At 41.0% G+C, this 24,737-nt stretch overlaps 1 protein-coding gene across 4 annotated transcripts in view; it reads left to right on the forward strand.

Annotated features, from left to right (window-relative positions):
* The window catches only part of Elf2 (E74-like factor 2 (ets domain transcription factor)), a 53,603-nt gene extending 29,805 nt beyond the window's left edge, over nucleotides 1-23,798 (forward strand). For 2 of the 4 annotated variants that reach the window (XM_013029531.1, XM_013029533.1), the window contains 6 exons: nucleotides 9,438-9,551; nucleotides 11,185-11,358; nucleotides 15,132-15,218; nucleotides 19,381-19,573; nucleotides 20,565-20,915; nucleotides 22,045-23,798. In XM_013029531.1, the coding sequence (XP_012884985.1) occupies nucleotides 9,438-9,551; nucleotides 11,185-11,358; nucleotides 15,132-15,218; nucleotides 19,381-19,573; nucleotides 20,565-20,915; nucleotides 22,045-22,669 (1,544 nt within the window). In that variant the 3' untranslated portion in view covers nucleotides 22,670-23,798. The remainder of the gene's footprint in view (nucleotides 1-9,437; nucleotides 9,552-11,184; nucleotides 11,359-15,131; nucleotides 15,219-19,380; nucleotides 19,574-20,564; nucleotides 20,916-22,044) is intronic. The other 2 variants (XM_013029532.1, XM_013029534.1) reach the window with 1 other exon arrangement.
* The last annotated feature ends 939 nt before the right edge of the window (nucleotides 23,799-24,737 follow it).

The raw sequence follows: 24,737 nt of genomic DNA on the forward strand, positions 1-24,737 counted from the left end.
CAGGACGCGGTCCCGAGTAACGGTCCCGGGAAGGGCCGGCGTGGAACCTCCGCGCCGCGGTCCGGGCCCGCCTCCCTCGGCGCCGCCGGCGTGGGGAGGACCGGGGTCTGCCCTTCCCGAGCGGGCTGTCGCCCAGGGGAGCGGGAGGGTGCGGAGCATGCTTTGTGCCTGCGTCCCGGGCCGCGGGCGCTCATCTTTGTAAACATGGGTGGACGTCAAGGAGCGGGCTGAGGGCGTCCCGGCCCCAGGTTCGCCTCTGCTCCGAGTAGCCCCTTCCCCTCCCCCAAACCTCCCACCATAGCGGAAGCGCCTGGGAGAGGACAGAGGCGCGGGATTGACAGCCCGGGGTTCCAATCTGCTGGCAGAGAGGTTCCAAATAAGAACGTTGACTTGTGGGGGCGGGACTAGCGGCCCGCGGCGGCCAATGAGGGCTGGGCGGGAGTGGGGCTGACAATGTACGCATGGAATTGGAGGGAAGAGGGAGTGTAAACACGGAAGTGGCCGCGGTGGGGGATGTGCGGCGCCCCTGCCGCGGCGGAAGGGCACGGACGGGAGTTAGCGGCGGGGCTCCGGGGCCCTCGGTCCGACCGAAGTCGGCGTCCGCGTCCCTCTCCGCGCCGCCCCCCGCGGGACCGGGGAGCCGAGGAGTCCCCCGGCAGTGGTACCGTGGAGGACCTCGCGCTCCCCCACCATTGTCCCCACGCCGGGGTCTGGGAATGACCGGCCGGCCGCGGCCCCAAGGCTGCGGGGAGCCACGACACGTGCTTCCTAAAACCACCCCCGAGCTTCGGGCACTGCCAGCTGTCCTGCCCGACAGTAATGGCGAACGGCTCCGCACTCGGTGGCGCTTGGCACCTTGCACTCGCTGCCACAGCCCCAAGTTAGCAGTCACGGCCCACTGCAGCGCGCAGACCGGCCCTGGACCCGCACAGAGCTGAGCTGCTGCGTGAGCCGCCCAGTGAGGACTTGGCTCCTTTGTACTACTCGGGAATGCTGTAGCATGAATTAGTGTATTATTTGGCTTTGTAGTATTGGTTCTCCATGCTTACGACTGCAGGGTCCGTGATGTTGGTGAGGCCTGAACGTGTATTTTTCAAAAGGTGTTGTTTTCCAGTGGTTAGGTGTACTTCTGACACAGTCCTAACATAGCCCCTGAAGATAGAACTCTTAAAGAAACGCTGTCAAGTTGAGAGCTTAGTTTTTGCGAATGTCTTTTTTTTTAAACCAGCTCTTGAAACAGATCAAATGTAACCTGTAGATACGGTGCTTGGAATGGATATTATAAAGACACCTTTTAGTTTCACGATACAAAGTTTTGTCTTTTTATAAGGGTTCTGAATTAGTTTTTGAGGTGCTTGGGATCTGCACCCCGGATCTCGCCTGTATGCTGTATGCAAGTGCTCTCCTTACAGTAAGTAAGCTGTACATGGCCAGGCTCTGAAAATGGTTTTCTAAAATGAATCCATTTCCTCGCCCTGCCCAATGCACTGCTGAATACACAAGTTAAGGTTTCTTATTTGATTATAATAATACTGTAAACATTTTGCATATAATTCTTTTCAGATTGTTTTTTCACTCATGCTCAGGTAATCTGAAGCGCCTATGCAGGCTTGATTGTAGAAAAGGAAATTCGAGACTGGTTTTATTCAGTGAATTTAAAAAGTTGAGAGAGGAAAGGTGATCCAAAAAAGGATTCATGGCGCTAAAATTTTATTGCTGCCAATTTCCACCAATATGAGCAGAGTAATATTTGAAAATTTTATGTTTGTAAGATCGACACAGTGAACTCGTTTATCTCATCTTAAGGGAAGTCATTAAGTGTGTGGAGACAGACAGAAATCTAATGTAAAAATAGCTATAGTAATGGCAGTAATGTGTCGATGATTAGCATAGAATGAGTGATATTCATGGAAATCTGTAGAGGAGATGTGCTTTCAGTTGAATGTGGCTCATTTAACTTTTTCAAGCCAGGTAGAAGTCACTTAATATCACTGATACTGGATATATTAAGGCGCCAAAGAACATAGTGCTTTATTTTCCGCCCTTAAAATGTAAGTATTATGTATTTGCATTTCCTTAGTTGCCAATATTAATGCTGCCAGAAAAGTTTCAAGTAAAAAACAGTTATTTGTTGTAAGTAATTTTCATTTAAAAATAATTTGTGGTTGAGGGCTGGGAAGGTGGCTCAGTGGTAGAGCAGGTGAGACTTCAGGGAGAAATGAATATGAAAATAAAAATGAAACCTGTTATTTTTGCTTGTTATTTTTTTAAGTCACAGACACCTTTTAATCTTCACAATGATACCCATCATTATCTTGGTCTACACTGCTTATGAATTCCTTAACCTTTAACAATAAACTATTTTTTACAAGTCCGGTCATATGTATATTTGTGTGTGTGAGTGCGTGCGCGTGTGTGTGCGTGCATGTGTGCTGGTCCAGGGGCTTGAACTGAGCTCTTCTGCTCTACCACTTGAGCCACGGTTCCGCTTGGTAGTTAACTGGAGAGAAAAGTTTCTTGGACTCTACTACATGGGTTGGCTTTCAACAGTGATCCTCAGATCTTAGCTTCCTGAGTAGCTGCTATTACAGGCCTGATCTGGGAACACCTGGATTTCAAATGCGTGCCATATTGAAACTTGAGGCTTATGTGCACATGTTGAGTAAGTCCATGATACAATTTTATTTATTTTTATTACTATTAATATTGCAGTCCTGGGCTTGAACTCAGGGTCTGGGCACATCCCTGAACTTTTTTCTTCTCTCTCTCTCTCTCTCTTTTTCTCTCTTTCTCAAGGCTAGCACTCTACCACTTGAGCCATAGTGTCACTTGCAGCGTTTTTTGTTTATATGGTACTGAGGAATTGAACACAGGGCTTCATGTATGCTAGGCAAGCACTCTACCACTGAGCCACATTCCCAGCTGTATGATACAATTTTAATAATTTAGACTCAGTTCTATTTCTTGTGAAAGTATTCTATATGTATGATCTGTAGTTTCTGGAGAATTTTCAGTTTAAAATATTTTGCACTAAGTGCCAGTGGCTCACGCCTGTAATCCTAGCTATTCAGGAATCCAAGACCTGAATGTCTTAATTTAAAGCCACCCCACAAGACTCTTGCCTCCAGTTAACCAGCAATAAGCCAGAAGTGAAGATGTGGTTCAAATGGTAGAGTGCAAGCCTTAAATGAGAGCCCCTTGGTCTTGAGTTCAAGTCCCTGCACCAGCTCACACAGAAGAATTTTATCTCCAAATACACAGTCCTTCACCTTTTCCTTTTATTTTTCTTTTCAAATTTGAAAATAAATTTTGTACCAAGTACAGTTATTAAAGGAGGAGGTAATTTTTCTGGAAATTTACCCTAAAAGTTTTCATTGACTTTCACAGTATTTTTGTAAGTTTGTCAGTTTATCATGAAATTTGCAAGTGAAAATCCTGTTTCTGGAATATCTAGTAAGATTTGGCATCCTTTCTCCACAGTACTTGAAACAAAGGTATTTTGGATTTCAGAGATTTTTTAGATTTTGTAATATTTTCATAAACTCCAGAGGATTTCAGACTTCACATTCTCTGATTTGGGGTGCTCAGTTTGTATCAATTTTGAAAAGGCCCATTGATTTGAACACCACTACCACAACCAAAAAAAGCAGTGAAAAACAGATTAGTGAAAAAAAATAGGAAATGTGTTCAAATACAAACAGGAGTGATACTAGTTTTTTATTCTGAATAAAATTGGTGATAGCTTAGTAGTAGATTGCTTGTCTTGCACATGTGAAGCTCTGGATTCTATCTCAAATATTGGAAGGAATTTTTATTTGAAAATGTATTGAACCCAGGCCCAGAGTTCAAGCCCCACGACCGAAAAAAAAAAAAAAAAAAAAAAGAAAATGTATTGAAGAAATTACCCTCAAAATTCATTGCAGCATTAATTATAAAGTTTATATAAAAATTTGAGTTGCAAAGTTGAGTGCTGATGGCTAATGCTTGTTATCCTAACTACTCAGAAGGCTGAGCGCTAAGGTTCAGGGGCAGCCTGGGCAGAAAAGTCTGAGATAATAATTCTAGTTAATCCACAAATAAGTTGGCTGGGAAGAGTGGCTGTGAGGTGGTAGGGTGGCAGTCATAAGAAGAAACTGAGTGAGAGTGTATAGTCCTGAGTTCAAGTCCTAGTACTGGCGCATGCTCATGCATGCGCGCGAACACACACACACACACACACAAACACACACACACACACTGAGTTAGAAAGTAATACCAAAGTATATAAAAATCAGCACAATTCCAATACAGAACACTTTTCTTTAGAAGCAAAGTTGATTGGTAGAGAAGAGCAAGTAGCAGAATGTTGTCATACTTTATTTAAAATAATTTTTCATGTAAATCTATAGTTTAAATGTTCAAAAATTCAAAGAAGTCATGTGTGGTAGTAAATACTTTAAGTCTTGGCTGGATTGTATAGAGATACTGTTTGAAAAGACACCAAACAAACATTTACAAAAGCTTAAAAAAAATTCTAGTGCTCTAACATGGTCCTAAGATATACAAGGCCCCGAGTTGAAGCCCAATACTATTAAAAAAAATTCCCTTATATGTCAGTAGACAAATAACTGTACTTTAGGAACATAATCATAGTTTTTTGTCTGCATACTTATGTTTATATTAAGGAGCTAAAACTTAAACATAAGTAAATAACTTAGTAATTATTATTTTTCGTTGTTGTTGTCGTGGGTCTTGAACGCACGGGGCCTGGGCACTGTCTCTGAACCTCTTTGTGCTCAAGGCTAGCGCTCTACCTTTTGAGCCCCACAGCACCACTTCTAGTTTTTGAGTGATTAATTGGAGATAAGAGTCTCATGGGGAGTTTTCTGCCTGGGCTGGCTTTGAACTGCCATCCTCAAATCTCAGCCTTGTTGGGGAATTTTCTGTCAGGGCTGGCTTCAAACTGCCATCCTCAGATCTCAGCCTTCTGAGTAGCTTGGATTACAGGTGTGAGCTACCGGCACTCAACCAGTGATCACATTTGATGAATTACAGCTATCCTTCTCAAACACCAGCTTCTAGGGATTCTGGAAGTTGAGAGTCTTTCACAGGCTTTGGGAGGATCTTCAGAATAACTAATTAAATAATACAGTATTAAGGCATTGCTTGTCTTTCTCCTTTGTGTGTGTGTGAATTCTGGCAATGGGCTTTGAACTGGGTCCTACCACGTTAGTCACACTGCTTCTTCTGCTATTTGCTGGTTAGTTGGAGATAAGAGTTTCTTGCCTTTATCTGCTGGACTGGCTTTGAGTCACAGACCTTAGATTTCAGCCTCCTCAGAAGCTAGAATCACCAGCACCGACACAGACTTGTGTGTGGATGTGGGTGCACGTGCTGGTCCTGAGTCTTTTTTTTTTTGTCGGTCGTGGGGCCTGAACTCTGGGCCTGGGCGCTGTCCCTCAGCTCTTCAGCTCAAGGCTAGCACTCTACCACTTGAGCCACAGCGCCACTTGCAGCGTTTTTTGTTTATATGGTACTGAGGAATTGAACACAGGGCTTCATGTATGCTAGGCAAGCACTCTACCACTGAGCTACCTTCCCAGCCCCACAAAAAAAGTTTTTACACAAGTCTACATAGAGTACACTTGTTAATCAAATTTTAAGAGGAACAGATTTTACTTTTCAGCTACTTTGTACAGCACCGTTAAATTGTTTACATTTTATAATGTGCAGCTTTAAATTTTTGTTTGAATTGTTAATCTAAATAGAATGAATAATTTTGAAATTTTTGAAAATTATCAAAATGAATAGAAGATATTGGGGGGGGGAGGTTGGTCATGGGGCTTGAACTTAGCGCCCAGACACTATCCCTGGGCTTTATGTGCTCAAGTCTATACAGCGCTCTACCACTTTGAGCCACAATGCCACTTCCATTTTCCTGGAGATTAATTGGAGACAAGGGTCTCAAGGACTTTCCTGCCCGGGCTGGCTTCAAATCTCCATCCTCAGATTTCAACCTCCTGAGTAGCTAGGATTACAGGCATGAGCCCCTGGTGCCCAGCTTTAAAGCATTTGTTTTTGTTGTTGTTGGTTGTGGGGCTGAACTCAGGGCCTAGGCGCTGTCCCTAGGCTCTTTTGCTCAAAGCTAGTGCTCGACCACTTTGAGCCACTTTGGAAGAAAAATTTCCATTATCGGAAGTTACTTGTTGGTTGGGTCATAGCTCAAATGGCAAAAAAGAAGGCCCTGCTGAGTTCTGTAGTATCATTCCCCTTTCTCCAATTCTGCTTAAGTTAAAATAAAAGTATAAGGAGATACATTATTCATTTTTTCACCATTTTACACTGTCATTGTTGCATTATTGTAAAAGTGACCTGAGGTTGACACTTAGATTTTTGTTTATGCTTAGCCCAGATTTGGTAAATAAAAGCACCAGTTCACAGAGGTGTAGTACACATCCCAAAAAGGGAAGAACTCACTGTTCTCATATAGCAAGTTCACTTATTTTATGCCTTACTTGCACTTAACTTTTTGATGCTCTCTGAATTCTTTTTAGAATATTATTATTTATTATGATTAAGTAGCTGTACAGAGGGGTTATAGTTCCATAAGTCAGGTTATGAGTACCCTGTGACTTGTTTAGTTTCATCCCTTCCTTTGTTGTCCCCCATCTTTCCTTTCCCGTCCCTCCCCTGAAATTACATGTTTTTTTTTTTTTAACATAATACATATACATTAACTATAGTGACTGCTCACCTTCCTCCCTCTCTGCTGCTCTCTGCAGCAGATTTGTACATTGACTATAGTTACTGCATTTGCTCACCTTCCTTCCTCTAGTCTGTGTCTCCCTGCTGCTCCCTGCAGGCCCAGAACCCACTCATGCTGGTATCAAAATTTAAAGCACAGGGCCCAATACTCAGCAGCCACCCATTGATTGCATTCATATTCGATCGTTAGTTGATAATTCATGAGGGATTTTTAGATATTTTCCCATCCTAATTTTAAGGCATGAACAAGTATAAATAAAATATTTAGAAGATATAATGTTGAATTTAACAGAGAGGGAAAGTTGAGGTCAGAAAAAATACATTTAAAAATAATTGGTACTTGGGGCTGGGAAGGTGGCTCAGTGGTAGAGTGCTTGCCTTGCATGCATGAGGCCCTGGGTTCGATTCCTCAGTACTACGTAAGCAGGAAAAGCCAGAAGTGGTGCCGTGGCTCAAGTGGTAGAGCGCTAGCCTTGAGCTGAAGAGCAGAGGGACAGCACCCAGGCCCAGAGTTTAGGCCCCACAACCGACCAAAAAAGAAAGAAAAAAAATTGGTACTAACATAAAATCGTGCATTTGAAGACATACCTCAAGCTACTTAAGAATTTAGGACATTTAATATGTAACTGGGCAGTTTTTATTCTGTTTTTAACTTAAATATTCAGAAGTCTGGTAAAGTTCTATTTCTACGCAGATACTAAATACATGAAACTCAGTTATTTTGTAGTAGAGTTGTTAGGGTATATCTTACTACAGTTACGTAAGGAATTACTTTATCCCGTATGGTTTATTAATAGCACCTAAGACAGCAACTGAATTGCAACACCAAGCAAACTTTAGAGAGAATGGTTCTTACTTTGTATTTTAAACTTTCAAGACCAGAGAATGATTTCCACCTGCATGTGAGTATTGTAGGGAGGTACTTTGAAAATGATACTTGAGGATGGTAGTAATACATTTTACTCAATACTAAGTTTTGAATGTAGAGCCAGAAGGGCTGATCTCTGAAGCTCCAGTGTAGCTGCAGATAAGAGTAAGCAGGGTCACCTAAAGATAGATTGACTTAGAGGTTTGGCTGCCTGTCGGGAACCAGTTAGCTTTGAGCAGATTTCCATAAATGGAAAGAGCAACTGGAGAGACTAGTACCTTGGTTAAGACTGTGGATGATATGCAGCAGGTGGTAAAACAGTCCCTGGAGTTTTAAATGCTTTCCAAATGAATAGTGTGAAGGCTGAGGCTTTAGCATTTGGTGAATTTTAAGACTTATGTGGGCATTATTTTTCTCCAGTTCAAAGAACTATTTTGGAAGATTCAGTGCAGCTTTTGTAAATTTATAGTATGATTTTATGAAATTTTATAAACATTTACATTTAATTCCTTAAGGGCCAATCTTGAGAAAAATCTACTAAATTAGAACTTTATGAATTTAATGAGTTAGGACTTCTGAAATAATCAGTAATTTAAGTCACAATGTAAAATTAATCAGTATGTTTTTGACTTGCCACTTTTCCTGTAAGACCAGTGGGTTATCCAAAATACATGAAATAAATATCTGTGTGCCTTACCAGTATGAACAGTGTGAATGGTTGGGGTAGAGTACTTGCTTAGATTGAGGCCCTGGGTCCACAGCAGAGTCCCCCCCCCCCCCCCCCCCCCTCCTCTCCAATTCCCCCCCCCCCCCCCCCCCCCCCCCCCCCCCCCCCCCGCCCCCCAAGCAAACACACACACCTTCACCTTCCTTAGGAACAGTAGCCATAGAAGGTTGGATTAAGGAACTCACCATTTATGCTAATAAGTTTCTTTTGGGAATCACTTTATTTCCACAGCTAATTTGAGGTGAGTATTATTAGTATCCTGTTTGGTGAAAGGCTTGTCTAAGTAGCAGAGACCAGGAACCAAGCTGTGGGACCTGAAAGTACAAACCGCTGCTTGCATGCTTTTCTGTCAGTTGCACTTACAGCAAAGCAGAAAGGAAATGCAAAGAGAAAGATACAAGGACAGTAGAATTAGCAAGGGCCTAATGGAATGAAAAATATTCCAGTAAAAGTAGTATAGGTAAAATCCGAGTGAAAGCTAATGAGGTTCTAACAAGACCAAGGTTATTGTGAAGAAAGTTCCTGAATTCTGCTAATGCCCTGCCTAGAGTTTGTTTGCTCATCCAGAAGAACCTGGAGGTTTGAACTATTTAATATGTTAATGGTGGCTAATTCTGCTAGATATCTCATCCCTATTTTTACCATAATTAAGCTCCCAGGATTGTTAATCTATACCCATCCTCTTCCTTGTCCCCCCCCCCCCGCTAGCCCCAGTTAGTTTTGGCCTAAAATTGTTGCAAGGTTTGAATTTCAAGGGTCTTTAGTTTTCCTTTGAATATGATCTAGAAACTTCTCATTACTTTCTAATTAACTTTACTATGTTTTGTTTTGTTGAGGGTTTCTGTAGATAGTCTAGGCTGGTCTCAAACTAAATCCTCCAGTGCCAGGATTACAGGAGTATACCACTACATGTGTCTCATTGGTTGTTTTTAAATCAACAATTAGTTTACAAATGATTTTTGTTATTTTAATAAATTTTAAATTATTTCAATAAATATTACAGATTCACATGGAAGTTAATTTATATTTCAGTGATGTTTTGGTTATCGTATTGTGCTTCATTCATTTTTAATTGAGTAGAAATTATTTTCTCCCCAGTGGAAGCATCAGTCCACAGCAGTAATGCACACTGTACAGATAAGACAATTGAAGCTGCTGAAGCGCTGCTTCATATGGAATCTCCTACCTGCTTGAGAGATTCAAGAAGTCCTGGTATGTGAACCATCCATTTTTATATTAAACACATCACATTGCTTCATATTAGTATGAAGACTTCCTTTATTTTGTTTAAGACAGGGTTAGGCAGTTCAGCCTAAGGTAGCCCGAAACTCCCTCTGTAGCTCAGGCTGGCCTAGAATTTAGGATCCTCTTGCTTCATCCAGGGATTAGAGTTCCTTTTTTCTTAGTTTAAGAATGTTACTATTGAATATATTATATATTAATCTTTGTTTGTTAAGATCTCATCACAACTTTAAGTATTGTATTTAATTTTTATAATAAACGATACAGAAGGACCCACTATACTCATACAATTTTTATTAAATAGCTATTTGTGTTGTCCTATTTCCTTAATGCTGGCTAACTTGTAAGTTTTTGCAGTTCTTAAAAGTAGGATAGGCAGTAACTTCTTAGAACCATCCATGTTAGATATATACCATGCATATACCATTTTCTTCATGCTCCTTTTAGCCTGTGGGTTACCCTTTTGTCCCTTTTTAGACTGACTTCAACAGTTAATTTATACTAATTGTTTGCCTTAATTTTATTTTAATGTTCAAATATTAGTTGTCTTGCTTTATTGGTTGGCCTTTCTTACATGAATTTGCAGTAAATGCCAAGAACATTCAAATTTCTTAATTGGAGTAGGGATCCCATGCATTCAGAAATTATGGCATTATTGTTAGTATATCCAGGTTAGTGTATATTAACTATCTAATTTGAAGTAGAAATGTCATATCCTGATGATTCATACATGTTAGAAAGAAGCCTGAGGGACAATATTATACAATGTGAATATTAGCAATGTATTTACTGCTTTAGTGACTTAAGATTGTAACCCCTTTGTAAAACTTCTTAACAATCACAATAAAAAAAAATCAGAACTGGATATTTTCCCCCCAATTGAAAGCAGTTTTACAAGATTCAGTGCAAGAAAATCTTGAAGGAAATTTTTTTTTCATATTTGAAAATAAGCTAAAGATGCATACTTTTTGTTGAATATTTGTGAATTTTCCATTTTGTATCATACATCTGTAACCAACTTAAATAATAATGATACATATGTTGAAAATCATTCAAAAGCTATTTTATAATTATTTTCAAATGTTTTTCCAGCTGTCAATTTAGTTTCCCTACAATCCACTTAATAGTATGAAGGGCAGGGGGAACACTCATGGCCTTCAAGATGATTTTCTTGTCCTAGGGCTTGAATCTGGGCCTGGGTGCTGCTCCTGAGCTTATTTTTCCTCAAGGGTAGTGTTCTACCATTTGAGCCACAGCTCCACTTTTGGCTTTTTGGTGGTTAATTGGAGAAAAATATCATGGACTTTTCTGCCCACCTAGCTTTGAACCATGATCCTTGGATCTTAGTCTCCTGAGTAGTTAGGATTATAGGCATTAGCCACCAATGCTCAGCCAAGATGGTTTCCTTTATTATCTGTTTTCTTGTTTACTTTAGATCATATTCAGCTCTTTTAGTATTACAAGTTGGTTTTTGTAGTATTAAGTAAGTTCTTAGCCTAATTTAATTAGTACATAGTAAGCTTTGTATCTTCTAAATATTGAACTACCATCTTAGAGACATTAATGGGGTGGGAAATGTTAATTTTTCAACTTTTTTTTATAGTGGAAGTGTTTGTTCCTCCTTGTGTATCAACTCCAGAGTTTATCCATGCTGCTATGAGGCCAGATGTCATTACAGAAACTGTAGTGGAGGTGTCAACTGAAGAGTCTGAGCCAATGGATACCTCTCCTATCCCCACATCTCCAGACAGCCATGAACCAATGAAAAAGAAAAAAGGTGGAGTATATTCATGAATTTCTGAGAAGGCAGACAAATGTTTTTCTGATGTCTTTGTTTTTGGTCCCCATCAAGGGACATAGGAAATAATGTGCTGTCGATGTAACATTGATATTAGCTAGTCTCCAAGAAATAACAAATTACGGTGGTTTTTATTTAGTGCTGTAATATGTTAATACCGTTTAAAGAAGATTGTATTTAAGCCCTGTAGTTTCTTCCCTAACAGTGACCCTTTTGGAACAGGTACAGGTACTGGTCATGTAGCAGACTGTAGAGAGTCCCTGCACATTTGTTACACTCTGCCTCCTAATTTCTGAGCTACCCCTGTGTAGTTGGTAACTCTTAAACTGTTCTGTTTGGACTTGATTTTGTTTCATGAGGCGTGGATTTCATCTCGGTAGGTATGGGATGGCCTAGACCTCCTCTGGCCTTGCTCTTTCTCTGCCTCAGCACCTGAGAGCTGATGTTACAGGCTTGTACCTCGGAAGCCAGCTTGACTACTTGAAAGAAATTTTACTCTCTATCTTTCGTAGTCTTAGATTCCCCTCTTTAGGGGACATTTAAAAAAAGCGAATACTCTTCCCTTCTCAGAATGCCGGTAGTGACATCTGGCTTCTGAGTGACACCTGATTTCAGCCTCCTGAGAAGCCAGGATTACAGGCATGAGCCTCCAGTCCGTTCATTCCAGTCTTTACTATCTTTTTCATTGCCTTTTAGCGTGAAAATCATCAAGGCAGCAAAGCATAGCTCAGTGGTACAGAGCTTGCCTAGCATTGTGCAAGGCTCAGTTCAGTCTCTAGCACCATTAAAAAGAAAAAGTGAAAGCGCAGAGTGCCTTCTTCCATATAACACAGGGATTATATATGGTTTCCTGTTGTAAAGGTTTGAAAACAAAGAGGTACATATAAATAGTCTTATTTACCTACCGTCCCTTGAAATCTTTGTCATAAAGAACTTAAAAAGGGCTGGCAATGTGGCTTATTGGTAGAGTGCTTGCCTAGCATGCATGAAGCCCTGGGTTTGATTCCTCAGTAGCACATAAGCAGAAAAAGCCAAAAGTGACGCTGTGGCTCAAGTGGTAGAGTGCTAGCCTTGAGCAAAAGAAGTTCTGGGACAGTGCCCAGGCCTTGAGTTTAATCCCCAGGACTGGCCAAAAACAAAACAAAGTAAAAACTTAAAAAATTAATCACTGAAAGGATAAATAATACAATTAATAAATGGGTAAAAGAACTGGACAGTTCACACGGCCAGTCACTACATTGTAAACCACTGGAGCTTGCATTCAGAGCTTTTGGGTCTTCCTCACCTTTTTCTCACCCCTCTCCCTACCTCCCCCAGGCTGGAGCCATACCATCTGGCCACAACTCCAGTTCTGGCCTGTTGCTGATTAATTGGAGATAAGTGTTTTTATTTATTGCTCAGCTGACTTTTTTGAACTTCGGTCCAGTCCCAGCTTTAATTTTGAAGATTTTGGTTAGTTGTTGATTGTGGACAGAGTAACATTTGGTTCTTTCTGCCTTTTTTTAATTTTAATTTTTTTTTTTTGTGGGAGACGGAGTCAAATTCATTATCTGATGCTTCATGCTTATTGGCAGGCACCCTACCACTTGAGCCACGCTTTTAACCCCAGGTGAACTAACATTTGGGTCTGGACTCGGATGTGGATGTCTTTTACAGGTGTTGGCAACGGTGGGGACAGAAGCAGCATTGTAAGAGCTACGCTAGCCCACCACCTACAGTCAGGGCTGTTCACCCCTGCCCACGGACCTCTTTCCAGTGTCAGGGATCCCTGAAGAAGCAGAAATAGATTATTGTTATTTTTAATAGCAGAGCTGCGATTTTATTTCTATAACCTTTAATACACTGATGTGTGTTATGACTCTAGATTTAGATAGCATACAGTACTTTTGTTTTGGTCTTGGTCCTCGAACTTGAACTTGGAGCTTGGTTGAGCTGTCTTTGAGCTTTGTTGCTCAAAGTTACCATTTGAGCAACAACTCCACTATAGACTTTTGGTACTTAATTACAGATAAGAGTCTTGTGGACTTCGCTGCCTGGGGTGGCTTCAAACTGCAATCCTCAGATCTCAGCCTCCCTAGTAGTTCGGATTCTAGTTGTGAGCCACCAATACCTGGCTAGCATTCAGTATTTTAAAAATCTATTTGACTATAGAAACCCTTTTTTCTACTGAAGAATAATGTTCTGAATTTTTCAAGAAAGAAAGGCTATTTTCTAAGAAAATTAAGACGTTTTAGGCTAATCTTCCTTATTCTCTCTCTCTTTTTTTTTTTTTGGTAGGTCATGGGTCTTGAACTCTTGCCTTGGGCACTGCCCTGTGCTCTTCATGGCGAGTGCTCTCCTTTTGCCTCAGTCAGTGCCACTTCTGGTTTTCTGGTAGTTAATTGGAGATAAGAGTCTCATGGACTTTCCTGCCCGGGCTTTCCTGCTGGCTTTGGACCGTGATCCTCAGATCTCAGCCTCCTGAGTAGCTAGGATTACAGGCGTGAGCCACCAGCTCCTGGCCTTCTGTTTTTTTTCTAATAGGGAGTGTGCTGATCTTAAATGATCCTTCCACCTCAGCCTCCCCAGCGACTGTACTACAAGCATACACTACCATGCTTGCTTAGCTCTTTTTCTTTTTTTAAATGTTTGGTTGTTGGGCCTTTGTTCATGAATTATTAGGTGATAGTGGTGATGTTAATTTTGTTACTGACTTATTTCATACATATAAATATTATTGAATCTGAGAAATTAAGGTCAATTCTAACAGGGAAACCGGTAAACTTGATGTTTTAATTTTTACCAAGCAGATTTTACTGGTCAGAAGTAGCAGAATGAAATCCTTGATTATATATCTTGTAATAAAAACCTAAGACATTTCAGTGAGTGTGGTAGCTCATGCCTGTAATCTCACCATTCCAGCACTCTAAAGGCTGAGGTAGGAAGATCAGGAGTTTAATGCTAAGCATAATCAACTCACTGTGTTTAAGGTTCCCTTTGGTTCCAAAGTGAGAGTCTAGCAAAAACATACCTAAATTGAGGTTTTAATGTAGGACATATGAGATAATCCCCGAGTCAGTAATAATAGAGTTAACCTGAACATGTGATAGGCTCGAACACTCCAACTCTTTTTGTGAGGCTCTCCTCACCTGCCAGTGTTCATCCATCTGACCTTTTCAGACTTAGGCCCTCCGTCGTACAGAGTAGAGCCTTTGCTTTTCCCTTTACTGTGGATGATGATGTGACAGAAATGAGGACAAACAGAAGAGAATGGCAAGCATTTATGAGACATCTAATCACTTGGAAGGTTTTTTTTCCCTTACAAATTAAAGTGGGGACATTTAAACACTTGAATTCTGAATTAACTAGCTTAGAGTGATACTGTTTAATATTTTTTACTTCCTGTGGACTGAAAGGGCTTCACAGGTTATCCAATCTGCAATAAAAAGGAAAAGCTGTATCTTGCTCTACTGTACTACAGAAAACTTTGCTAACAGGAGTTGTTTTTATTGTACTAATGTAACGTTAGCAAATGGAAGTTCTGAACATGGACCTAAGGTTAGTAGTAACTGACTTGCTGTGTATGTTGGGATTAGAATTGCCTTATTTTAAAATTGCACATGTGTTGGCTCCTTTTAAGAGCAACTTTTCATATCTACACTGAGTATTTTAGTTCACATATTACTGATTACTGTCTACTTTAATGAGTAATGTGTTATCAGAGTGCTGATGTTTTGTTTTGCTTTGTTTTGTTTTTCCAATATCTTTTTCAGTTGGCCGTAAACCAAAGACCCAGCAATCACCAATTCCCAATGGGTCTCCTGAGTTAGGAATCAAGAAGAAACCCAGAGAAGGAAAAGGTAATTAAAGGTTATTTTGGATATGAAATTGTATTTTATAATTGGAGGCCTTTTTATATTTGTAAAGAAATTATTTCTAGGGCTAGGAAGGTGGCTCAGTGGTAGAGTGCTTGCCTTGCATGCATGAGGCCCTGGGTTCGATTCCTCAGGATCACGTAAGCCAAAAAAGCTGGAAGTGGTGCTATGGCTCAAGTGGTAGAGCGCTAGCCTTGAGCTGAAGAGCTGAGGGACAGTGCCTAGGCCCAGAATTCAGGCCCATGACCGACCAAAAAAAAAAAAAAATTATTTCTAGTGCAGGCACATGTGAGGAGTTTTATCAGAATGTGTTCAGAGTCTGCAGCTACCGTGCCCTGTATTTAGTGACATCCGCCCATAGAGCCACTTGAATTAAAGGAGGAGATTTGCTTTCTGATACATAATTGTTTAACATGCTTGAATCCGTATGGGAATTGAGGCCAAATTTAACTATCTAGTTTAAAAGTTTCAGAGTCAAAACTTACATTTTTGCTTAATTATGTATATCCTCAGTATTGGGCTTTCTTAAAGCCCAATAAACTTATAAAAGAGATTGAGTGTTTAGTTAGGCCAGAAAGCTCTACTTTGCATCGAGTACTTTTCTAGGGACAAATGATTGCATTTGACACAGACTTCAGATTTTTTTTTTTTTTTTTTGTCTTATTGGTCGTGGGCCTGAACTCTGGGCCTGGGCGCTGTCCCTCAGCTTTTCAGCTCAAGACGAGTGCAGCCTTTTCTGCTTATGTGGTGCTGAGGAATTGAACCCAGGGCTTCACGTATGCAAGGCAAGCACTCTACTACTGAGCCACCTTCTCAGCCTCCAGATATTTTTATATACTTGTCTCTCTTTTGGACATTTCTCATTTCCAATATCTTAGATTTTGTCTTTTAACTTTTGTTGGAAACTTTAGTGTAGTACTAGCAAATGCTAGAAAGCCAAATTGTTGTAAAGTGAAGATTCAAGTTAATGCTAGTTAAGCCCAGATTCAAAATCTAGACATGTTATTTCTGTTGCAAAATAATGATGAGGCATAATCCTTACTTGAAAAAGAAAGCTTCCTTTTCCGAGTTTTTCTTTTTCTTTTCTTTTTTTTTGCCAGTTCTGGGCCTTGAACTCTGGGCCTTGGTGCTGTCCCTAAGCTCCTCTGCTCAATGCTAGCACTCTTGCCACTTGAGCCACAGCACCACTCTTGGCTTTTTCTGTGATTAATTGGAGATAAGAGTCTCACAGAGTTTTCTGCCCACACTGACATTAAACTGCGATCCTCAGATCTCAGCCTCTTGAGTAGCTAGGGTTACAGGGCTGAGCCACTGGCTCAGCCAGGCTTTTTTTCCTTTAAATTAGAAGTGAATTGTCAGAGATGGAAGATTGTGTAGAGTATTCAAAGATAATGAATGTTGATAAGTCTAATTAACAACTTGTGTTATACAAAAATTTCCAGGATAAAATTATACAGATGTTTTTGTGTGTGTGTATGTTTGTAGTATTGGTGTTTGAACTTAGGGCCTTGTGCTTGCTAGGCAAGTGCTTTACCACTTGAGCTATACCCCCAGCCCTCTGCTCACTTAGTGTACCTACACATAAGACATCATTATCTCCTTACTATAAACAAAACAAGTTTCAAGCTACATATTTGCTGTACTGTTTGGTCAAAAAGATGATGCAGTAGATCCTGACAGATGTTGTAATATTGGGAGGTTGAAGGCCAATCTTTTTAGGTCAGGAGCTGCACACTGGGCTCAACAATGGGTTATTAGTGAATGTATTGAATTTTAAAATAAATCTAGAATGGAAAGGGAATGCCGGAGAGAGAGTATCAGTGTTCCAGCCGAAAGAGACCAGGCAGTGATGGCTTGGTTTGGAAGTTTCCCATGCAAGCCCATGCCTTGTGTCTGGATTTAAGGGTGTATAGTGTACAGAAATGGCGTGGTGACTCATTGGGAGAATATGAATTGTCTTTTTCTTCTCAGGACTCAATTTAAGAAACTCTGCTTCTAGAATAAGATTCTGAGGGAATTAAAAAACCAGCTAGAAAAGACTAGGGTCTTTTCATGACTAGTCCCCATTAAGAGATTAAATTCTTCACTTGCCCAGATTTCTTCTTTTCTTTTGGTAGGGGAAGGGAGGTAGTACTGGTGATTGAACCCTGGTCCTTTTCATTCAAAGCAAGCACTCAGCTACTTGAGCCATGTCCTGAGCTCTTCAGTGTTTGTTTTTCAGTGCTGGGATTTGAACTCAGGGCTTTGTGCTTGCTATGCTACAGCCCTTGGGTTTCTGTTTGTTTTGTATGTATGCCAGTCCTGGGGCTTGAACTCAAGGCCTGGGCACTGTACCTGGGCTTGCTTTTGCTCAAGGGTACTGCTCTACCTCTTGAGCCACAGCTCTACTTTTGGCTTTTTAAATAGTTTATTTTAGAAATAAGAGTCTCCCAAACTTTCCTGCCTGGGCTGGTTTGCAACTGTGATTCTTAGATCTCAGCTTCCTGAGTGGCTAGGATTATAGGCTTGAGCTACTTGATGCTAGTTGTTGGTTATTTTTGAGATAGGGTCTCAAGTACATTTTGCCTGGACACAAGAGCCCGGCTTGATCCCAGTTAGGTTTCCCTACAGCTAGAACAACAGGTGTTTGCCATCGTGTACAACTTGTCACTGAGAAGGAATCTTCTAAAATTTTCTACCTGGGCTGACCTTGAACTTTGGTCTTTCCATCCTCAATTTCTCAAGTAGACAGGATTATAAGAGTAAGCCACCAGTAGCCAGTAGCCAGTTTGCATTTTGTTTTTGAGACAAACTTTCTCTGTCTTTGCCAGGACTGGCCTCAAATTCTTGATCCTCTTGCCTCTATTTCCCAAGTAGCTGGGATTACATGCATAAGCCACCACTCTGGCCGAAGCTTATATACATACAGATGGACATTAGTTGTAGATGGGTGGGGGTGGGCAGGATTTCATGGTTACATTTACCCTGGCACTCTGTCACCTGAGCCACAGCTTCACTTCTAGCTTTTTGCAGGTTAACTGGAGATAGGCTTCCTTGGAGTCTTCAGATCTCAGCCTCCTAAGTAGCTAGGATTGCAGGTGTGGGCTACAAGCACCCAACAAATGTCTGGTTTTTTTATTTTGTTTTTTGTTTTTTAAATAGACAGTGATACTCTCTTTTTTGCCGGTCATGGGCTTGAACTCTGGGCCTGGGTGCTGTCCCTCAGCTCTTCAGCTCAAGGCTAGCACTCTACCACTTGAGCCACAGTGCCACTTCTGGCTTTTTCTGCTTATATAGTGCTGAGGAATGGAACCCAGGGCCTCATGCATGTGAGGCAAGCACTCTATTGAGCCACCTTCCCACTCCTACTTATCTTACTTTACTGCATACAAAGTAGAAAGAGATTAAGAATTTAGAGAAAAATCTGTTTATAGAGGCCATACATTTTATTGGTATATTTATGTATATTTACTAGCAGTCCAAAGGAAGACGGTAAGATTGCTTCAAGGATGGAGAGTAGTTAGAACGAAGGCATAGACCTCAGAGTGTGACCCTAGGGAATTAAAGAAAAGTATATGCCAGAATGTTTCACACATTGCATTGGATATTGCTGTACTGTATTATTACAACTCAGTACCTTACAATAAGCTTCATGTTGAATTTGGGCTTAAAGTATAATAAAGGTCCAAAGTAATTTAACTTAGTTCAGATCTGTGATAATAAATGTGATTGTATTTAACTGAATTAAGTCTTGTGCCTTTGCCTTGAAAGAACTCACAATCTAAAAGGTGGCAGTACCTTCTACTAAACCCAAGACCTCTCTTAGTGTGTTAACTGGAAACTGTAAAAGCCAGCATATAAGTATAATGAGCATTTTTGTTATAAAAAGATTTGCTCTTAAATTGTCAATAAATTGGGGCTGGGAAGGTGGCTCAGTGGTAGAGCCTTGCCTTGCATGCATGAGGCCCTGGGTTCAATTCCTCAGCATCGCATAAGCAAAAAGAAAAAAGCTGGAAGTGGTGCTGTGGCTCAAGTGGTAGAGCGCTAGCCTTGAGCTGAAGAGCTGAGGGACAGCGCCCAGGCCCAGAGTTCAGGCTCCATGACCGGAACTCCCCCAAAAATTGTAAACAGATGTTAAAATGATACATGTCTAATGTTGTTTTTAAAGGAAACACGACCTATCTATGGGAGTTTCTTTTAGATCTACTTCAAGATAAAAATACTTGTCCCCGGTATATTAAGTGGACTCAAAGAGAGAAAGGCATCTTTAAGCTTGTGGACTCGAAAGCTGTGTCTAAGCTCTGGGGGAAACATAAGAACAAGCCAGACATGAACTACGAGACCATGGGACGGGCTTTGAGGTGAGCTCTCAAATACAGCGCACATGGCTCTTCAGGTTGTCTGGTAGACGGTGAGAGAGCGTGACTGCAGCTCCGCATTATTGAACAGTGCTTTCAAATTTTTTACAAAAGGTGATTTTGGTTCTTAGGATTCTTCCTGAGAAATTATTAAATTGTATGCCTTAAAAAATCAAACTCAAATGAAATGGTTCTTAAAATTATTTCTGTTCTTGATTCCTGTGAATGTTATGAATGGATTTGTCTTGATATGAAAAAGTCTTCCAAGTTTTGTCAGTTGGAAAAATCTGTAACTTTGGTTGTAGTGGACCATGGTAAAGGGGTTTGCACACTGGGTTTCATGTGGCCAGTATTCACGTATTCCACAGGTTTCAGTAAAACATTCTGTCTGTACATTGTTTTCTGTAAGAACAGGAATAAGCTGTGTATAGTGGTGCATACCTATAATCCCAGCACTTGGGATGTAGAGCAGGAGGATTTAAAATTGGAGTCTGTCAGGGGCTGGGAATGTGGCTGGGTGGGAGAGTGCTTGCCTAGCATGCATGAAGCCCATGGGTTCAGTTCCTCAGTTCCACATACACAGAAAAAGCAGAAAATATTGCTTTGGCTCAAATGATGAATGCTAGTTTTGAGCAAAAGAAACTCAGGGACAGTGCCCAGGCCTTGAGTTCAAGGCACAGGTCTGGCAAAATAAATAAACAAATAAAAAATGGGAGGGTGGCCTGGGCTACCTTGTGAGACTGTTAAAAGCCAAAGCAATGAAGAGAATTAACAGGAGCTATGTGACTTTTATATATTCCTGAGTCATGAAAGCCTTTGGCACTGCATTCCAGATGCATTGCCTTTCAACAGACTCAGAGCAGTAAGAGCTCTTTCCTAATCTCAAATGTGAATCAATGCTTCTGTTAGTATTTGCTCTGTGTGGGCTTTTGTTTTGGTGGGGGAGAGGGAGGCATAATACACTGGATTCATTTAATAATGTTTTCCTTTCCAGATACTACTACCAAAGGGGAATTCTTGCAAAAGTGGAAGGACAGAGACTTGTGTATCAGTTCAAAGACATGCCCAAAAACATAGTGGTCATAGATGATGACAAGAATGAGCCCTGCAGTGAAGAGTTAGCAGCTGCTGCGGATGAGAAGTCGTTAGAACGAGTGTCGCTGTCGGCAGAAAGTCTCCTGAAAGCGGCCACTTCTGTTCGAGGTGGAAAAAGCTCCTCTTCTATAAACTGCTCCCGGGCAGAGAAGGGCGTGGCTAGAGTGGTGAACCTCACTTCTCCCGGGCCCGATGCTTCCTCCAGGTCCCCCACCACCACTGCACCCCTACCAGCAGCCGCAGCTCCAAGGTAACCGGGGCAAACCACTCAGCAGAGCGTGTTGACTTCTGAATTTTTGTTTGTGTTTCAAAATAGCTTGGTGGTAAAGCTGAAATGTTTTTTCCCCCCCCTAAATACACACATTTTAAGAATCCACCATTGTCAGGACTTGGAAAAGTGCTTGATCTTTTCAATGTATATTGTGCTGTTGAAGTAGATGTTATGACTAAGCTGAATTTGGTTTTTATGTTTTTAAAGGTTGAATTCAATGTGTTTTGTATGTGCTGGTACTGGGGTTCAAACTCTGATTTGGCTTTTTTGCTCAAGGCTGTCATTCTGCCACTTGAGCTACACCTGAACTTCCTGCTTGCTACTGGTTAATTGGAGATAAGAGTTTTAGGTAATTTTCTGCCCAGGCTGACTTCCAATCACGATTGTTGGATTTCGGTCTCCTGAGTCGTTAGGATTACAGGTGTGAGCCATCAGGACCCAACTTAATGTGAGGTTTTCAATGTTTGCTTCATGGTATTTTATATTGTAAGTTTCAGTCGTTATTCGTACATCTATACAAGTTTGTGAGCACTAGTTTTATGCATTTTAGGTTATTATTATTATTTTGGTCTGGTCATGGAGCCTAAACTCTGGGCCTGGGCGCTGTCCCTCAGCTCTTCAGCTCAAGGCTAGCGCTGTACCACTTGAGCCAGAGCGCCACTTCCAGCTTTTTTTTTTTTTTTTTCTGCTTATGTGGTGCTGAGGAAGTGAACCCAGGGCCTCATGCATGCAAGGCAAGCTCTCTACCACTGAGCCACCTTCCCAGCCCATATTATTATTATTACTACTACTATTATTATTTTGGGTTTGGTCAGTTGTAGGGCTTGAACTCAGGGCCTGGGTGCAGTCTTGGAGCTTTTTTGCTCAAGGCTAATGCTCTCCCCTTTGAGGCACAGCTCACTTTTAGTTTATCTCATTGGAGAGAAGAGTCTTATGAACTTTCCTGCCCAGGGTGGCTTTGAACTTCAATTGTCATAGCTAGGATTACAAGCTCTGAGCCACTGGTGCCTGGCTCCATTTTAGAGTTTTTATTGGGTCTTTTTTTGCACAAGAGAAATTCTAATTCAGCATTATATGTAATGAACTTTTTTCCTTTTTCATCTACTAGGACAGTTCGTGTGGCAATGCAAGTACCTGTTGTAATGACGTCACTGGGTCAGAAGATTTCAACGGTAGCAGTTCAGTCTGTGAATGCAGGCGCACCATTAATAACCAGCACTAGTCCTACACAATCAGCCCCTTCCAAGGTAGTCATTCAGACAATCCCTGCCGTGATGCCAACCTCTGCTGAAAGTGGAGATAAAATCACCATGCAGCCTGCCAAAATCATCACCATCCCAGCTACACAACTTGCACAGTGTCAACTACAGACAAAGTCAAATCTGACTGGCTCAGGGAGCATTAACATTGTCGGAACCCCCCTGGCCGTGAGAGCCCTGACCCCCGTTTCAATAGCCCACGGCACGCCTGTCATGCGACTCTCAGTGCCTGCACAACAGGCTTCCGGCCAGACTCCTCCTCGAGTGATCAGTGCTGTCATAAAAGGGCCAGAGGTTAAATCGGAAGCAGGGGCGAAAAAGCAAGAACATGATGTGAAAACTTTGCAGTTGGTAGAAGAAAAACCAGCGGATGGAAATAAGACAGTGACGCATGTAGTGGTGGTCAGTACGCCCTCCGCCATCGCCCTTCCTGTGACGATGAAAACTGAAGGACTGGTGACGTGTGAGAAATGAGGGCCGCTGGCCTCGGGGTGTGATGTCAGTGCTAGCACGGACGCGAACAGTGGCCAGGGCGGGCGTCAAGAAGTCAAGGGAAGACTTTAAAACATTTTTAATATGTATGAGAAACAATCAGACTTCCTGGAAGTAAATTCCCTGTCCCATGTTTCAGTGGGGAATTAAGATGCTGACAGAAAACTGCCTCTTACAGTAGGAAACAACTGAACCCGCCAATAAGAAAAAGGACTGAAAGGGACCAAGCAGCTCACTACACTGTCCAGTTACACTAAGACTTGGAACACTAACATCTGTAAGAGGTTGTATGGTTTTCAGTGGGAGGGGTTGGGATGGGTGATCTTGTTACATAGAGCAATTCTTGATGCATTTCATATGCATACCAGCATTTATTACTGTGTTCGCACAGTACTCACTTAACTGGTGCTATGTGAAGACTCTGCTTAATAATAGGTATTATAGAATGTGAATCGAAGAATGGATCCAAAAGCTTAAGAAAGAGGATAGCAAAAAAGATCTAGTGCGATTTATATATATATATATATATATATATCTATACATATATATATATCATATAGCTTAAGCTGATTTAAAACAAAGGCCTTAGACTAATTTTTGTTTTTTTTCCTTGAAATAAGCTAATGGCTTGTTTGTGTAAAGCTTTTTTATTAAAAGAAAAATTTTAAAAATCTTGTACCTAGCACAGTATTGTTATAGAATTTACATGTAACATTTTATATGGTAGTTTAATTCTGTCAGTTTCTTAATTGTGGACAAATTAACAGTTGGCTCTGGCCTTTGCTGTAACCTGGCTGTGTCCCTCCTCAGCCCCGGCCACGCTGTCAGTTTCAGGTCTTCGGTCCCTTGGAAGTTCAGGCTCAGCATGAATTTTGGTCAGGTAGTCCTAATACCTGGTGTTTGTTTTCTTTCTCATTCTTTTTTCTGCCTTTCCTTCCTCCTCCTTTCTTTCTTTTTTAGTTGATGTTTAAGAGGGAAAGTACCAGTGTTCAGATTTGAACTATAATAGTTTGTATATTCAACATTTGAAGTATATTCTATTTTGTTGTACTCTTGTTTCAAAGTGTATTCAAGTAGGTTTTCTGAAATATAGATATGAAATTTATCTTGAGTTTTGGTCTCTGGTGATTTCTGTGTGTGTGTGTGTGGTGTGTGTGTGTGGTGTGTGTGTGTCTGCAGTCTGGGGCTTGAACTCTGGTGATTTCTGTGTGTGTGTGTGTGTATGGTGTGTGTGTGTCTGCAGTCTGGGGCTTGAACTCAGGGCCAGCGTGCTGTCCCTGAGGCTAGTGCTCTGTCTGGTGACATTTTTAGCAATATTCCAAAGCCAAAATAGAGAACGCTGCTTTAGTTACATATCCTATTCTTCCATTTTATTAACATTGACTGATATCTGCATGTTGCTGTTTTCTTCTACTTTTTATTAACTATAATGGTCTCCCTACCAAAATGAGTTTATTTTAGTTGGTCACATTTGAAGAGTGTGAACTCAGAGCAGTTTAGCAGAGCAGCACATACCTCACATTGCACAAGACCCTGAGTTTGAATCATAGCACAGACAAAAACAAAAACCTTTCAGATGAGACCTCCCCTCCTCCCCTCCCCCGCCCCCAATCAGACCTTTCAGGGTAAAAAGAATATTCTAGACCTTTTACAGATTAAGAAAAAGTATCAGAAGTGTTACATGGCATTACCTAATGTCATACTTCCAATTATGTCAGCATTCTAAATTTTAATGGGTTTTTGCTCTAAAGAGAAGTCTATTTATTAGAAATTTGGATGAACTGTTATTGTTTGGGGGCTGTAAGTGTGCATTTAATATTCTACTTAGGTTGACAAATACTTTTTACAAAAGTTGCATTTCTAATCGTTTATTTTTCCATAAACATGCTTCATGGTATTTTAAAAATAAGTACCTCAAGAAAACTCACTGATTTTTGTCCCATTTGGGCGTTAATCTTATTCCATCACCTTTTAGAAACATTTCCTAAATAAATCTCCCAGCTTTCAAAATTGGTTTTGTTTTAGTCTTGTCTTTTCCAATATTCCTTTA

This window comes from Dipodomys ordii, unplaced genomic scaffold, assembly GCF_000151885.1.
Source record: "Dipodomys ordii isolate 6190 unplaced genomic scaffold, Dord_2.0 Scaffold119, whole genome shotgun sequence".
Classification (NCBI taxonomy): Eukaryota; Metazoa; Chordata; class Mammalia; order Rodentia; family Heteromyidae; genus Dipodomys; species Dipodomys ordii.